General features: G+C 38.3%; 1 protein-coding gene across 1 annotated transcript in view; it reads left to right on the forward strand.

Annotated features, from left to right (window-relative positions):
- Nucleotides 1-13,950, forward strand: part of ubr3 (ubiquitin protein ligase E3 component n-recognin 3) — a 39,258-nt gene extending 25,308 nt beyond the window's left edge. The window contains 17 exon segments of the mRNA XM_030125535.1: nt 2,352-2,457; nt 4,213-4,313; nt 5,266-5,390; nt 7,954-7,960; nt 8,038-8,045; nt 8,306-8,345; nt 8,348-8,429; nt 8,637-8,706; nt 8,708-8,817; nt 11,342-11,393; nt 11,395-11,426; nt 11,428-11,525; nt 11,528-11,550; nt 11,646-11,709; nt 11,712-11,741; nt 11,744-11,783; nt 11,995-13,950. Coding sequence (XP_029981395.1) covers nt 2,352-2,457; nt 4,213-4,313; nt 5,266-5,390; nt 7,954-7,960; nt 8,038-8,045; nt 8,306-8,345; nt 8,348-8,429; nt 8,637-8,706; nt 8,708-8,817; nt 11,342-11,393; nt 11,395-11,426; nt 11,428-11,525; nt 11,528-11,550; nt 11,646-11,709; nt 11,712-11,741; nt 11,744-11,783; nt 11,995-12,112 — 1,106 coding nt within the window. The 3' untranslated portion in view covers nt 12,113-13,950.
- The last annotated feature ends 1,679 nt before the right edge of the window (nt 13,951-15,629 follow it).

Genomic DNA, 15,629 nt, shown 5'->3' on the forward strand with positions numbered 1-15,629 from the left:
AAATCAAATGCATCAACTTATCAATAACTGCAACTCACAATTGCCCTCTTTGGTCCATGGTATTGTGATCAATTCTGTGGATAAAACATGAAAAGCTGCATCATACAGTATGTAGGAGCATGAATAGAATCAAGAGCAGTCAAGGGCCCCATTTTGTGTTTGTTTTAATTATTCTGTTAAACTTGTGGTTGCTGACTGCTGCATTAAAATGGACTGTCATCCTTGAGTGGCTGAAAGGATTCACACTGGAAGTTTGCCATTTTTCAGCTACATTAACCGTGTAGCCGTGCTGACAGCCAAATTTACTCAATTGCAGTACATTAATGGTGGTTCTTCTTAAGGAAATGGATTTGAAGGAAAACTGCAGACATGTGGTAGCTGTAAGAGCCCGGGGTGTTCTTAAGCCTGTATCCCAGTAGGCATTACTGCATAGATGCAAGCTGCCTGGAATTCCCTTGAAATGGCCTAAACCAACTATAGAGAGTCCAGCCTCTGAAGAACATGTCCTTGGTTAATTTAACTGCAAATATTTGAATTAATGTAGGGGACTATGACACTGAGAGAACGGGCAAATTATGTTGACCTCAGTTGTGCAGACTTGCAGTTTTCAAAGAGTATGTCCACATATTTGCATTCTTGTGTAATTATGTATTGAAGGAAAAGGTGTGTGATAATGTATTTGAAGAAATATAAACTAATTTACCAAATGATGAAATGGAACCGTAAATACAATGTGAAGTCTTTCAGGACACAAACAGTGTAGTGCATTGTCTACAGTCACTGGAGACCAATGTAAACTTCTGTTTGGTCTGCCAGTAGCCTTTAAAGTGTAACAGCCTTTGATACTGACAGTTTTGTACAGTATGATAGACCTGGGGCACTGCTAACAGTTGTGGGCCCCATAAAAGCTAAACGTTGTGGGCCCTTCATAAAAGAAGGTGTCTGTCGATCTGTTGGAGCAGGGGGGATATGTAAGTGGGGTAGGGGCGGAAGGTATATACATGGGGGTGCGTTCCGTAAGTGTCGTAACTACCGTAACTGGCATAAACCGAAAATGAAATTTAACATGCTTTGGATGTCTGACTCCTGGCTTCTATACCTCTGTTGAACACCGGAGCTTACAGGAAATTTTTACAACTACTAACCTATATCTACAGGGCCCCCTCCACTGCTCTATAGTCCCCTGGGAATGCTGGACACCCCTTTACGGCGCCCCAGTAATAGACTAACTGAAGTGTGATGGCATGATGAAACACTGCATGGCTTAAAACACCAGACTTACAAACCCAGCTAAATTGACCTATTTTATTGTCACACGCACAAAAAACTATTTTGACACAAATTTTCAAAACTGATACTAAATATTTGACCTGACACTTTATTCATATATATACATTTTGTTATTTACAGGAAAAAGCAGGAATGGACTGCTATTTATTTCACTCTTTTTCTAGCACTTTCAGGTTAATTCCTGGTAAAATATGACTGATGACAAAGACAAAGGGGGAACGAGCTGAAGTGAAGACAAATGGGATGCAGCTACAGACTTGCATAGCCACTTTTTTTGGCTTCCTTTACTGCTATGTTTGTGTTAGCCTGCGGAGGGCAGTGTTGCTCTAAGGATTGATTGTTCACACAAGTCAAATAGCAAAGAGCAAATTGTAAATCCATGTGCAGCAAAATCAGATAGGATTAATGAAGCTTATTGTAAGTCTGTAACGTGATGCTCAGGGAAAGTTTGAAGGGTTTTTTTTTTGTTTGTGTTTATTTTTTTCACTTTGAGCTGAAAATATACATTTCTGCCTTTCAAATGCAGAGTGAGATCATAACTTGAAGTTGGTTATTTTTGTCCTAGTCTAATAATAGAAAGACAAGGACATTTCCCCATTTACTTTACTTGAATTTTACCGCTTATTATTTAATATGTTATCTGTGATGTCATCTCATTACTCATGTCAGGAACCCTAGACAAAGACTGTTCTACCTTTGGTGTATCCTGCTGTGAAAAACAAGTGTGCAAACCAGAGATTGCATACACTTGGGGAGTCGCTCTTTATGTTTCACTAGTTTCACAGTGAACAGGTGTGACCTGACCAAAGAGTTGCCGAGGGCTACCAACCACTTCCATGTATCCATCTGGTCTGGCCTGGTTTTATCTAAGCCACACCATTAGATTGCAGTCAGTTCAAGTCGACTGCTTTCATCGTTCAATCTACATTGGTAACTGCTGGAGTGTGACAGTGCTGAGACACAGTCACATGCTGGTTTTGTTCCTGCTAATGTTCTTAATCTGAAAATAACACAGATGTACATGTGATTTTTTTTTTTCTCCTTTACTTTCTCTGTTTCAGATCAGCTTTTCCATGTGTTGGCCATGCACATGCGTCTGTACAGCATTGATTCAGCCTACAACCCCTGGACTAAGCTGACTCAGGTTGCACAAAGCAGGGAGACAGAGTGAGTGACTTTGTCTTTAAAGTACCTTCAGCGACCTTAAATCTATAAATCTGTTTATACATTCCTCGCTCTTCCCAATCTCTACTTAACCCCATACAGTACCATTCGACCCTCACATAAACATGCAGTCAAAGAGCCACTTTGTCCTCCACCAGACACAACCCCCCCCCCCCCAAACCAGCCTTTTTCCTTCACACAAAGAGGAGCTATAAACAGAAAAGAGCCCATGGTTGGTTTCCATAGATACCAATAATTGCTGCATCTGGCAAATTACCGGGCACTCCACAAAGAGCAAAATGGCCCTGTCAGATTCACTGTACTGCGAACAACCGCTTCACACCAACACCATACCAACACAACATGCCAACTGTCCACCTAGCTTCAACAAAAGCCCATATTTAATGAAATACAAAAGACACATAGTTTATATCTCACACGCTTGTGTTATTGTCTTGAATCACTGCTGAATGTCAGAACATACTATTTTATTCCCAAATGGCTTCAATTGTCAGTTGTTAAAAGGTTTTTTTTTTTTTAAATGCATGCTGCACTTGACAGTACAGGATGCGCTTTAACAACCTCTCCTCCCTGTTAGTGTTATAAGACAGCTTTTACACCTGTTACTATTAAAGTGCTCACAGCTATACAGTATCCTCAAAGGAGCCATTTGGCATTTAAAAATACTTTGTTAGAATTTTTTTTAGAGGAAACACTATCATTGACACCCTTAGGCGTTTAACCTGAGCTAGCAGTTAAATAGGACAGAGAGAGATGCTCCCATATAGATGCAAAACATTGCTCTGATTCTTATAGGATAAACCTACACGTATCAAGGTTTAACAGTTTGCTAGTATAGATCGTACATGTGATGTCTTAGCAGGTTTAAAAGCCCCGATCGCTTAAAGCTTTTCCTCCAGTGCACAGTGGAATTAACTGGTGAGTGCTTTGGTAATGGAAGGTATTATTCTGTAAGTGCAGTTTCTCCCATTCAAAACCCCAACGGCCTTTTAAGAGCAGAGTGGAGATTGGAGCGCTGTGAACTGTCAACAGAACCAAAGACATTTAAATGGAGATGGCACATGTACAAAATGCAACATTAACAGTACATTAAGGAAGATGGTTCATAGAGGAATATGCCTTTCAAGTCATGTTTGTCAAGTAAGTTAAATGGCAAGACCAATACTTGTAAGTAAAGTCACTAAAGTCAAAATATATTGTATTTGGAATGGGGCTGTATTGACTATTATAGACCACCTTTCACCATTTGCATGCATGGTTATTATTAAATTTAGTTTCAAATTATTACATGTATTATTGTTTTTTGAGTGAATATTTGTTGAGTATCTGCAAAATGAACCACAAATCTCTAAAACGTCCACTGAGCTCAGAGATTTTTGGTGAGGTTTTGAAGAGTTTATTTAGTGTAAGACGTAAGAGTTTTCTCAACTTATAAATAAACATTTAATCTGTCAGTTTATCAGAAACAGAAATCATAATTTCATACCGTTCACCAGATATGAATAGTATGACAAACTATAGTCTGAAAACTAAAACTGTCAGACAAATTAAATGTCATGTAGTAAAATGGACCATATTTGTCTCTGAGATGATGCTGAAAATGGAAGCATGCAAGCAAAGGGTCTCTGATTTGCACTAAAATTCAGTAATTGGGTAAAAGTATTCAGTTTAATTGCACCACTGCGTGAAACCACACATATACCTGATGATTAAAGAGCTCCACTTCTTGTTTTCTAGTGGCTTTGATGAAGAGAGACCTGAGGTGCCCATGCTGTTTCGAGATGTCCCGTCCCTCCTGATTATCTTTGTGCTGACCATGCCACAACCTCTGCGTAAAGGTACACTTCTTATGGCTTATCATGACATTACTCAACAGCATGGAGTTTCTCAGTGGCTGCACCATGAGGACAGCCCCATTATCAGCTGTAATCAGGGCTGAGTGCTGGAAAGACACATTTCACATCTCTTATCTGTCCTGCTGTTGCTGTTATTTGGCTGTGAGGATCAGAGATATGACCCTGGTGATGGGGGGGGGCATCGCAGCTCCTTTGTATGCCCTTCATCTCTGCCTTAAGTAGTGAAGAGCTTGGATGAAGTAGAGGAGGTAGAGAAAGGCAAAGGGGCCACCTAGGGACGTGGCCTGAAAGTCTGCTGCCCGAAGTGTCAGTACGTAGATTGTTTCATGGCTGGCATTTAAAACTAAACTTACATGTAGTGAGCACTTTCCCAGAGAAAATGTATAGTGACGATTGTTTGTCTACATTTGTACAAGTTTTCAGCGGAAGTTATTAAAGAAGCAAAAGCATACAAGACTTGTTAATGCGTATAATTATACGACTGGTTTTTACTATGTTGGCTTTTCTGTACGACATGCTTAGAGATGCACATAGTTAAACCCTTAATGGGATTAATTCACATAGACATAGCACTGTAAAAGGGGTCACAAAACCTCTGCTTTCAAATAGATTTTTTTTTTTTTTTACTACGATGCATGATTATTCCCTAAGGAGCCTTTTGCATTTGATTGTTAAAAAGGCTGGCCTCCTTTTTTAATTTTACTTGTAATTGTATTCACAGTCAGCTGTTAGCAGCTCTTTACTATGGGTAAAAAACAAATGTCACTCTTTTCTGTCATATTGGTGCCTAACTAAAACATTTTTTGTCTTTATACTTAATGGAAGAACCAGCTATGACCAGTTTCAAACCTCCTTTAGCAGGCATTTTCAAATAATATCCTTGCATGTTGAGTTTGTTTATTCAATTTGTCACATGTTTCCTCTTTGCCTGTAGAGCACTTTACCTGTGTGGTGAAGATGCTGTACAACCTGCAGTTCACCCAGGCTCTGGCTGCACTTTCAACCAAGTTCAGCTCAGAAGAAAGGCAGGCCTGGAGCACATCTGGAGCACTTAAGAAGGTAAAAGTAAAATTACGATACAACTTTTTATTATTGCATATCCTATGACAGAGCTTTCTTTATTTTTGTGCAGTGCAAATAAACTGCTGAACTCTAGTGTCTTAGCAGAAACCAAAATCCAGTCTTTAAAAAATTATTCTGCTCTCTTCAAATCAACAATACAAGATTTCCCTTTCTAATTCACAGCGTAAATTTGAAAAGGAGGTCCTTTTCCACATTTGTTTCTTATTTCCGGAGAGTTGATTAATTATATAAGAATCTAGTAATTTTGATTCCACCTACAGTCTTTACTTAACACTTAATGCAATAAGCATAACCAGTGTAGACAGTTTTGTCTGCGACAGCTGAATAAAATGTAAAATACATCTTGTATATATCTTTGTCGACAGGAGCGTAAAAACAAAAATGAACATTTAACAATTTCACCTCGCTGTCACCTAGCTCACGCTCCTTCCCTTGAGTGGCAATAAACTGCCAGTTTCTGAAGATAATTGTAGTGTGTTCATCATTTAATCACTCTTTTCTATAAAACCTAATAGTGCTTTTCAGGCACTGCTTCAACTGGTCTGAGGGACATTTCAAAATGGTGGTTAAAATTCAAATTCATCTCCTGCCTGTTTATTATCTTTAGAGCCAACACACAATGGCATTTATTCATTGTGTATGACTCAATATTGAGATGAATTAAGCCCCTAGTGTCATTTGTGTGGTTTAGACAGTATCGGTGTTCATTATCTGGAAAAGCTTGATTGCTTTAGATTGTTGCATTAAGTGGCTATCTATCTTCAGTCTATAAATGTATATTAGCAAGTGGCTTAATGTCAAAAGACAAATAGCTCAATCTCCCCTGCAGGGTGTTTCCATCTATAATGGAGGAGTGGATTAGTGTCTTTCTGCTTTGGAGTCATGAACAGTAATGCAGACATTCACAAGTTCCATAAGATAAAATTTTAGATGCACAGTGAAGACAGCAGTCATATCTGGTAGAACGGCATTGTAATTAAACAAAAGTTGTTAAAAAAAAATTCAGTCTGCACAAAGATCAGAGCATAGAAGAAAGAAATCCATGGACTTGAATTTCCTCCTCTATAATCTATGACAAAAGACAGCAGATGCGATAAGACTGCTGGTTTTCTAATTCTACCACCTTCAGCTTGATAAATGCTTGCACTTTCTTTATATAAAATACCAACTAAACCAGTTGAATTGTTATCAGAACACGCATTCACTTACCAGATATAATATTTCAAGAAAAGAATTACTGACCTGTTTTGATTCTGCATAAGTCATTATGTTTTGCTGTGTAGTGCTATATATACATGGGAGCAGGACAAGAGGAGAAGTCTTTAGTTCAATACTTAGTTTCAAAACATAACATAACAAATAAAAAACAATATTTCGTCATGTTACCTTAGATCAAAGTGACTAAAAAGTGAGGGAAAAGACACAAGTGAGCAGAAGGAGAAGATGCACCTTCAGGAAGTTTTGCTGTAGTTAAGTAGTTAGACACACAATACCAATGATGTTTTTTTTTTTTAGGAATTAATCAATCAGTGGACTAGAGGATAATGTCGTCACTCAGTATGCAGGACTGACTGCTAAAGCCTCATACTTAGAAAGGCTTTATTGGTCAGAGTTTGTCTACATCCACTGTTTCTGTTTTCCAAGCGACTTCTCCAAAGTATTGTACAGCATACACTACTCAATAACAGCTTTTTAATGGTTTCTTACTGTGTGTGTTGGGGACTGCCCACTCCTCTAAAGTGAGGGCAGAAAATTAAATCAAACAGGGACTAAAGTGCCAATGTCTATTGATCAATAGAGTAGAACATTTTAAAGGTTCAGTGTGTAGATTCACTATACTCTAAGTGCAGAAAGTAAATATAGTCTTGTATCAAGATTTCATTAAGTATGAGCACTTGAACATAACGCATTACCTTATTACAGTTCATTAATAATATGTTAATGGAGGGCAGTTGTTTGGTAATAAAGAGGTAATAATCATGTATTAATTCTCTCTCATCTCTGTAATTTCTGAAGGTGAAATGATAATTACTGTATTATTGTGTTGAAATTCATGTTCCCTCGATGTTTACAACATTCCCTTTTGTATCAACAAGGTAAAACTGATGATGAATTAAAAACTGCATTAAAAACTGCTTCGGAAAGGAGAATAGATTGTCCTTCGATACCTTAGACTGATCCATTTACATCTGCATGAGTGAGTCATGGGTTAATTGTGTTGTTTAGTCTCTTTTGTTGATTGTTCTGTTTAGAACAGGTAGGCATCTAACATAAAGATGCATTGCATTATGTTCTGTACATGTATGTGGCCTATCCCTTTAACTAAAAAGTCTGTAAACACCAACTAAACACTAGAGTTTTCCTTTTTTATGTTTTTTTTTTTTTGTAAACCAGCACTGTAGGGGAGGGTGAGGTGAGGGGTATAAATTTGCTGCAATCTGAAACTTTCACCACCAGATGCCACTAAATATCACGGACTGAGCCTTTAACTTTTGCATTTGTCTAATTTTTCACAATTGCAATTGTGCCTTTGTCACAGAGTTTCTGCAAATGCTGAGAAGTCCGTTGAAGCGCTACTCAGTCATGTTATCAGTGAGCTCTCTAGGACAGTGTGTCATACAAGGTGAACACGTGAAGAAACATCAATGGTGAGACACTTGAATGAATGTTGAGCTTTTCAGAACATAACTGCCTGGGGATAGCTTTCTATGTCCCCTTCCTTTGTTCCTCTGCTCTTTCTCATTTTCCCGAAAAACAATGATTGGCCATTATCAAGAGAGACCAGTGGTCTAATATCTTTTCTAATCTCCAAGGGACATATCTATCACGGTATTATCAGCAGGCTGCTGGCTGTGTTAGTGATTAAGTGTTTCTGTTGTTTCCCTGTGCAGCTGAGCTCCAGTGTGTGGTCCCCACAGTCTATTGAGTTAAGCCTCAGCAGTTCTGCCTGCCCTTCCTTCGCCTCTCCTGCCTTTTGCAGCATCACCTTTAGGAGGACAAACCTGACGGCTGCCAGTATGTATTATCATAATGTCATTCATCTTGCTGAACGGACCTACATTTATGTCCCCGAGCATTAAATTTCCATGTATGTGCTCCTCTAGTTATATTACTTTCATGTTTCTCATAATGACAGAAATGTTATCCAGTATGTCTCCCGTCATGCTAAGAGACATAAATCAGAGTTACTCACCAGCTGTTTTTTCTTGTTGTTGTTCTCAGGAAAGAGGAGGAGTTCTCGTCCTTGGCTGCTTGTTTGGGGCTCTTATCCTCGGCCTCTCAGCCTTCCAACACCGTGCGACAGTGCCTCATGTCTGGAGTGGGCGGTCAACGCTTTTGACTTAGTGACTCAGTTGTGTGCTGAGGTCACAGGACTCTCACAGATGCAGGCTGAGCAATCATGGTTAGTGAACCACTTTGTATTTTATTCACAGCCTGTGCAGGACAGAATGTGTTGGTTTACAATGGCCCTCTGTATACAAGATCTCTGCTTGTAACTCATTAAGAAGTCACCTTTTAAAGAACTTTACCATCTCAGAGGGCTGCAATAAAGCATTCAGATCAGATATACTGCGAACCATGCTTTTCACCTTTTGCCAGTTTGTGATTCTGGTCATAATGTGGCCATGTCATTCCATGTTATAAACTATAACTCAATATGAATATATCGATTAAATCACATCTGAGACTTGTAAAAATGTTTTAAAAAATATTAGTCATCATTTTTCAATTTCTAATGAGGAGAGAGCATATGTGGGCAAATCCGGTAGCCTCTAGTGTCTTTTTTTAAAGAGCTCAGGTCTTTGCTTTTTTGTACTTGCTTGGTGCAAGTAAAAATGTCTGAACTTCTCAGAAAAAAGCTGATGTCCATCACTGGTACATCTCTTTCAGCAAACGTTAGATTAGGTGGTTCTCATTACCCTGTTGATAAGGATTCATATAATTTTTCTAATGTTGGTCTTGTCAGGTAGCATTGTAATTTGCTTGTCTCTGGTCAAGGTGTTAAAGGTCATTGCAGAGGTGTCTGATTGTAATGGAAACATTAGTATTTACAGACGGTTGTTTATTCACTTCTCCTACAGGACTCTATTCATAAAGAACAGACTCTGGTCTTCCTTTAAATAGCCCAAGGTCAGGACATTGGTTACACCTAGAGATTGGAATCTTGCATCTTTGTTCAGAATATCATTGTTTACACATCACTTGGCGGCTGCTTTATTCTGGAAGCTCTTGGTTTGCCTTATAATGGGGATGCACAAAAAAACCGAATTTTGGAAACCATGAGGCACATTCCCACAGGTGCTCCTGTCACATGATCATTTTGGGGAAAAAAACAGACAGCGGCCTTGAATCACAGGCAGTTCCATCCATGTTGTCTCTCCAAGCAGCTGCAGTGGCAATAAATTTGCCTTTTTAATCATACTACTACTGACTACATTCACTGCAGGAAATCTGGTATTCCAGTAATTTGTGACAATTCTCATATCAAGCTGACTTATCTGCTCCCCCTGTCTAGTGATACATGTTTCTGTTGTGTGGAATGTTTGGAATTCTGAAGCAGTTGTGTGTACGGAGGTCATCTTCATTTTCTTATTAGTGTGGATGACCTTTGGGCTTTTATCAGGCTGTGTTTTGTAAACTAGTTATATCATAACAAAACGTACAGGGTGGGGAAGCAAAATTTACAATATTTTGAGGCAGGGATTGAAAGACAGTGTATGACCAATTAGTTTATTGAAAGTCATGAGAATTTTATTTGCCACAAGAAATTTACATAATAGAAAATGTTTTTATTCTATGTGTCCTTCTCCTTTCACAATAACTGCCTGTCACACGCTTCCTAGAAACTTGCGCAAAGGTGTCCTCAAATATTCGGATGACAACTTCTCCCATTCTTCTTTAATAGTATCTTCAGACTTTCTCCTAATAGTTTTGCTCATAGTCATTCTCTTCTTTACATTATAAACAGTCTTTAGGACACTGCCAACTATTTTGAAAATCTCCTTGGTGTGACGAGTGCATTCAGCAAATCACACACTCTTTGACATTTGCTTTCCTGATTACTCATATGGGCAAAAGTTTCTGAAAAGGTATGGATATAGTGTGTAGGTAGGATTATGACATCAATATACGTTGTTTTCAAAACAATTGACGTAGTGCCTGCTGAGAAAAAACAACTAAATGTCATTGTAAATTTTGCTTCCCCACCCTGTATGTGCAGTGTTATTTTTTGTCATGGGCACAGTGCTTAACCCCAGTTTCCCCCAGTATCCTGCCAGTACTTGGCTGATAAAAATAAAATGCTATGTAAGACACAAGCCCTTAGTCTTCTGTTCATTTAGATATTGTTGTCAAGTAAGATCATTGTAATCAAAGTCTTATTGACAATGAAATTCAGCCTTGGTTTGAGAAGGTCCATAGTTTTTATTGTGGTCTTAGGAGAGAGACTGCAGAACTAGCCATGTGTCTTCAACCCTCATGCATTAATCTTGGGCGTTGTATGTCAGTTGGTGAAAATTCTCCTGAATGCAATTTAGACTGTGTCGACATAATCCTTAACACGAGGCATTATTTATTATTACAATCCGTCAACTGAAGGACATCATAAAAAGTAGGAAGTCAAGAGCCCTGATGATTTATTCACTGAATGGTGACAACAGACAGATTCTTTTTCTCCTTGGGGTTTAGTTTTTAAAAAACAATAAACCATGCCCCTTACTGTGTATTCAGTGCTACAGATGTTTTGCTTTTTTTGGGTAATCCCAATCCTTTGATTTGATTTAACTGATGATATTTACAGTTTTGTCAAGGATTGAGAGGGAGCAGGAAAGAGTTTCACATAAAATTTACTCATGGCAACAGTAACACTAAAGTGGTGTCCTGAATACATTTTAAGTACTTGTGTTTATTTCTCTTATCTTTACTAGACCCCTCCTCGTCCAGGATCCTGAGTGGGCAGCCCCCCGCCTTCTCCAGCTAACCTGACAACTATAATATCATCTTCCAGTACTATCCAGAAGGCCTGCACTGCCTGCAAAAAGGTGCCAAAAGACCCTGCACTCTGCCTTGTTTGTGGCGCCTTTGTGTGTCTCAAGGGCGCATGCTGCAAACAGCAGGAATCTGTGAATGTGTTTTGGTAAGTTTCTCAGTATTTCAATAGTAAAACCACAATTCTTGTAATAGCTTAAAAAATATTTTGGTAATTCTTTGTGTTCTTGCTTTTACTTGCAGCACTCCCAACTTTGTGTGCAGCTACAGGCATCTTTCTGTTGAATAAACGCCTCAGTCATCATTATCATCGTGGACATCGTTTCTGCTTGTGGGGTTCTGTTACCTGGATGCCCACGGAGAGGAAGACCGTGATTTACGGTATGCTCATTAGCCGCATAACATAGGTCACATTAACATCATAAGAAACACAGCGACATATTAAAGGATTACTGAAATCTTTTACATACTTAAAGTTTCGATTACAATTGCATTTTATATTCAAAACTTGTTTTGAATCTGTATTAATCAGATGATGCAAGAACACAACCATCTAAGACTTGTTCATAAATTCTTATTTTTTTTCTTCCAGCCGTGGCAAGCCTCTTTTCTTATGTGAAGAGAGGTATCGAGTATTGGAGCAGCAGTGGGTTTCACACACCTTTGATCACATCAATAAGCGTTGGGGGCCTCACTACAACGGACTCTAAGATTTTCCGAAGTCCACTGAAAACCGCAACCCGTGACAGAAAAGTTTTTTTCTGACTTGTGTGTCTGCCTCGATCAAAATATTTGGGAACTCTTATGTGAAAACACAAACATCCATTGAGGGTTTTGCTGCCACAGCCTTGGTTATGTGAAGTTTGGTGTACAATCATGCCTAAGATTAACACGTGTGTTAAGTGATTTATTGTGTGGTTTTCAACAGGGAAAATTTGCAAAGTTCGAAGTCAAAAGCACAACTCTGCCCAGCAGTTCAATTGGTTTGGATTGGGCTTTTAAAGCCTGTTACCTTTATTTGGGCTGAAAAAATATATATCATGTGCTGAATGTCCCCTGCGAAGTTTAATTACTTTTGCACCATTTATGATGATGTTAGTGCATATCCCTTTTATTTATCAAAATGTGCGCTGCTGTGCTGGCATGAGTTTCAAAGCTCCTGATGAGTGTAGCGATGTTATTGCAATGTGCACTCATTGTCTGCTGACATGTGATGGTAGGCAGGACAAGTCCATCAAACACTATAGAGTTTTTTTGCAAACAAGCAAAGGCTCTTTTTATGGGTCTAGTTGCAATCCATCCTCAGGAATTTTTTTTGTTTTTGCTGTTAAAATACGTTTTAGATATTTTAAATAAATGCTGCTGCTCATTGTTCAAGTAATTTAACTTTTGTGAAGAAATTTTTTTTCTAAGGTTGTGCTTTGAGTTTACGGTAGATGGCTGGGAATGTTGACTCCAACTCTCTCTAATATTTAAGGAGGTATGCGGTCACCTCATTACGCTCACTGGCAGTTCTTTAGATCCTGCCCTAGTCAGCAATTTTCCCCCCTGGTTGGTTCTAATGATGAAACTCAGTTGCACTCTAGATGGCTAAAGCTACATCTGGTCAAAATCAATGAAGGATCTAAGATTCATTGTCATACCGTCTTAGACTTAGAGCTGAGTGAGTATATACATGAGTTGTGTGCTACAATCCATTTTGAAGGCTAAATCTCATTTTACAGGAAGGTTCCTGCTGCACATGGCAAGAAGCGAACCACAAAGTGAGAGCAGAAATACTACATTGGTCCTGTCAAGTATTCTGTCAAGATGTGAATTCAATGAAATACAACTTGCTTTTGAGATGAAATGCCAATACTCTTCATTTCTGTGCTGTCAGAAAAAGTTTTTGCCCTGCTTTTGACAGTCAAGTCATAACTGCAGTGCAAAACTTTATTGTGCTGACTGCCCCTTTCTCGTGCATCAACTAGTTGTAAGTTATAGTGGCATTCCAACATTCAAGATTATCTGACTTGAGTATCCGTTATACACTGTGCATGACATCCTTTAAGCCACCATTATTTAAGTGTCTTAGCTACTTATTTTTCTGGTTATCTTTTTTTTTTCTGGAAGAGAGGAAATTTATCCTGTCGTGCCTGCAAGATTATTGTTAATTTCGAGCGATAACAACCTATTGCAGTTGTCTCTGAAGTGTGGTTTTCAGACATTTGGCCACATGGCGCTGCATCAAGTAATCTTTAAGGAACAAGTTAACACTTGAAAAACTTCCTCTTGAATTCATGCATGCTGCTTTTCTGTTTACTGAGTTTCCCCTCTCTTCTTGATTTTTTGCAGTACCCACTTTGTAAATGACCGCAACCAAATAGCCAATGAGTAATGGGTGTAAATTGTAACTGAAAGCTCTTGTGTGTTCTCCTGTATGAATGATGAGAGAATACAGTACATTACTGTAGGTGCTGACTCAAACTTTCTGAGTTTGACCAGAAAGTATTGACTTGGACATTTAATGCAAAATGTAACATATGTGAATAAAATATAAACACACTGATCTGTGTCCTCTTGTTTTCCTCAGTCTGTCTTTAAAATATATGAAGTAATAGTTAGCTGACACAGCTCAGGTTGTAACAGTCAGTGGTTGCATGTTTTCATTATTTTCAATTTCAGTTCTGTTTTATGAAGGATAGACCCTTGGGACACCATGTATTTTTCAAGGGGATTCTGTAACATAAAAGGTACAATGCAGAATAGACACCTAGAAATATAACAGTATAACACTAAATCACATCCTAATGTACATTACAAGACATACTTACAACAGCTTGCTCCATTCCATTCCACCCCACAACACACCAAACAAGTAACATTACAGTATTTCATATTCAGATTCAAATAAAGTCCAGAGTAAAATTATCTTAAAGCAAAAAACACAAAAATAGGCTGACTGATAAGCAAATGTTTTTCATAATGACTGATTCTGCACCATAATGCTCCAGTCCAGTTTTCTGTAATGTCATTGTTCTAGTTTTGTTACACTGAGGAGGGCAGTAGTGATTTGGGCACTGATTTTTGCTTCAAATGTCTCCACAAAGGGATCACAGTGCATTAGAAGTGAATGTCTGAATAGGTAGATGTCATCAGATGGCAACTTAAGAGATAAAGTCTGTGACCAATGATTTTTCAAATGTATATTTATTAGGTCATTAATTTTGAGCATCAAGAAAGAGAAGGTTGGGGGTGGGGGTGGGGGAGTGCCTCCGCCAAAAACAGACACTGGCAGGTGGCAGACCCCAGAGACTAGAATCTACACATGATTTAAAAAAAAAAAAAAAAAGACTGAACTGAAAACTACATTTCCATGAGTCAGGGCACTTACATCCACTTCCACACCAGCAGGTGGCAGCACATCACATATCTATGTTGTAAATACATTGTAGCTTGGCATCTTGGAAGGAAAAATCAGTTAGTAACAGAATTATTCGAGGCTAACTTTGAATATGAATTTCTCTTTATAAGCTCTAGTGTTTTGTAATGGAAAGTGATGACATATATGAAAACAGTCCTGACAGAGAAAAAACCCACGAACCCAGAGTCCACTTAAGAGTCGTCATGCTAGCTAGCTAACCCAGCTAACATGGTAAGAGTGAACGCCCTAACACTGATGCACATTTTGTGTTTTAGCTTTGCTTTAGATTAAATTTGGAGATGGTTGCTTATTTGCCCTTAGTGAATACTTTTGAGAAATGGCATTTTGTATTGTTGAGTTTTTATTAGCTACTATTTCCTGACTATTCTGACTTTTGACCGTCACATTGCGGCTGTTTAAAAAAAAAAAAAAAAACAGTCTAAACCTGAAACTACTTTTGCTAACTTGTCAAGGCTTACATTCCGTTTTTCCTCTACAGTATAATTAAACCATAAACACACCACAAGTTTTACCATGTTTTAACCATTTTATGTCAGTTTTGCGCTAGATAGTGTCGCTAGGTAAGCTAGCTAAATGACTATGATGATAATTCTGCCAGTTTTTTTTTCCTTACAACTAGCTAACCTGCTACAGAAATTAGCATGGATTCATTCTATCACTGCTTACACTGAAAACATAAAACTAAGAAAAATGTAGGACTGTTAAAACAAATTCTGTCAATTTGAGACAGATATAACACAGATAATTGCCTGTGTCCTTTATGATATATAGTCAAAAATGTTGCAGGAGATATTAGCTATATT

Source organism: Sphaeramia orbicularis, chromosome 21 (assembly GCF_902148855.1).
Source record: "Sphaeramia orbicularis chromosome 21, fSphaOr1.1, whole genome shotgun sequence".
Classification (NCBI taxonomy): domain Eukaryota; kingdom Metazoa; phylum Chordata; class Actinopteri; order Kurtiformes; family Apogonidae; genus Sphaeramia; species Sphaeramia orbicularis.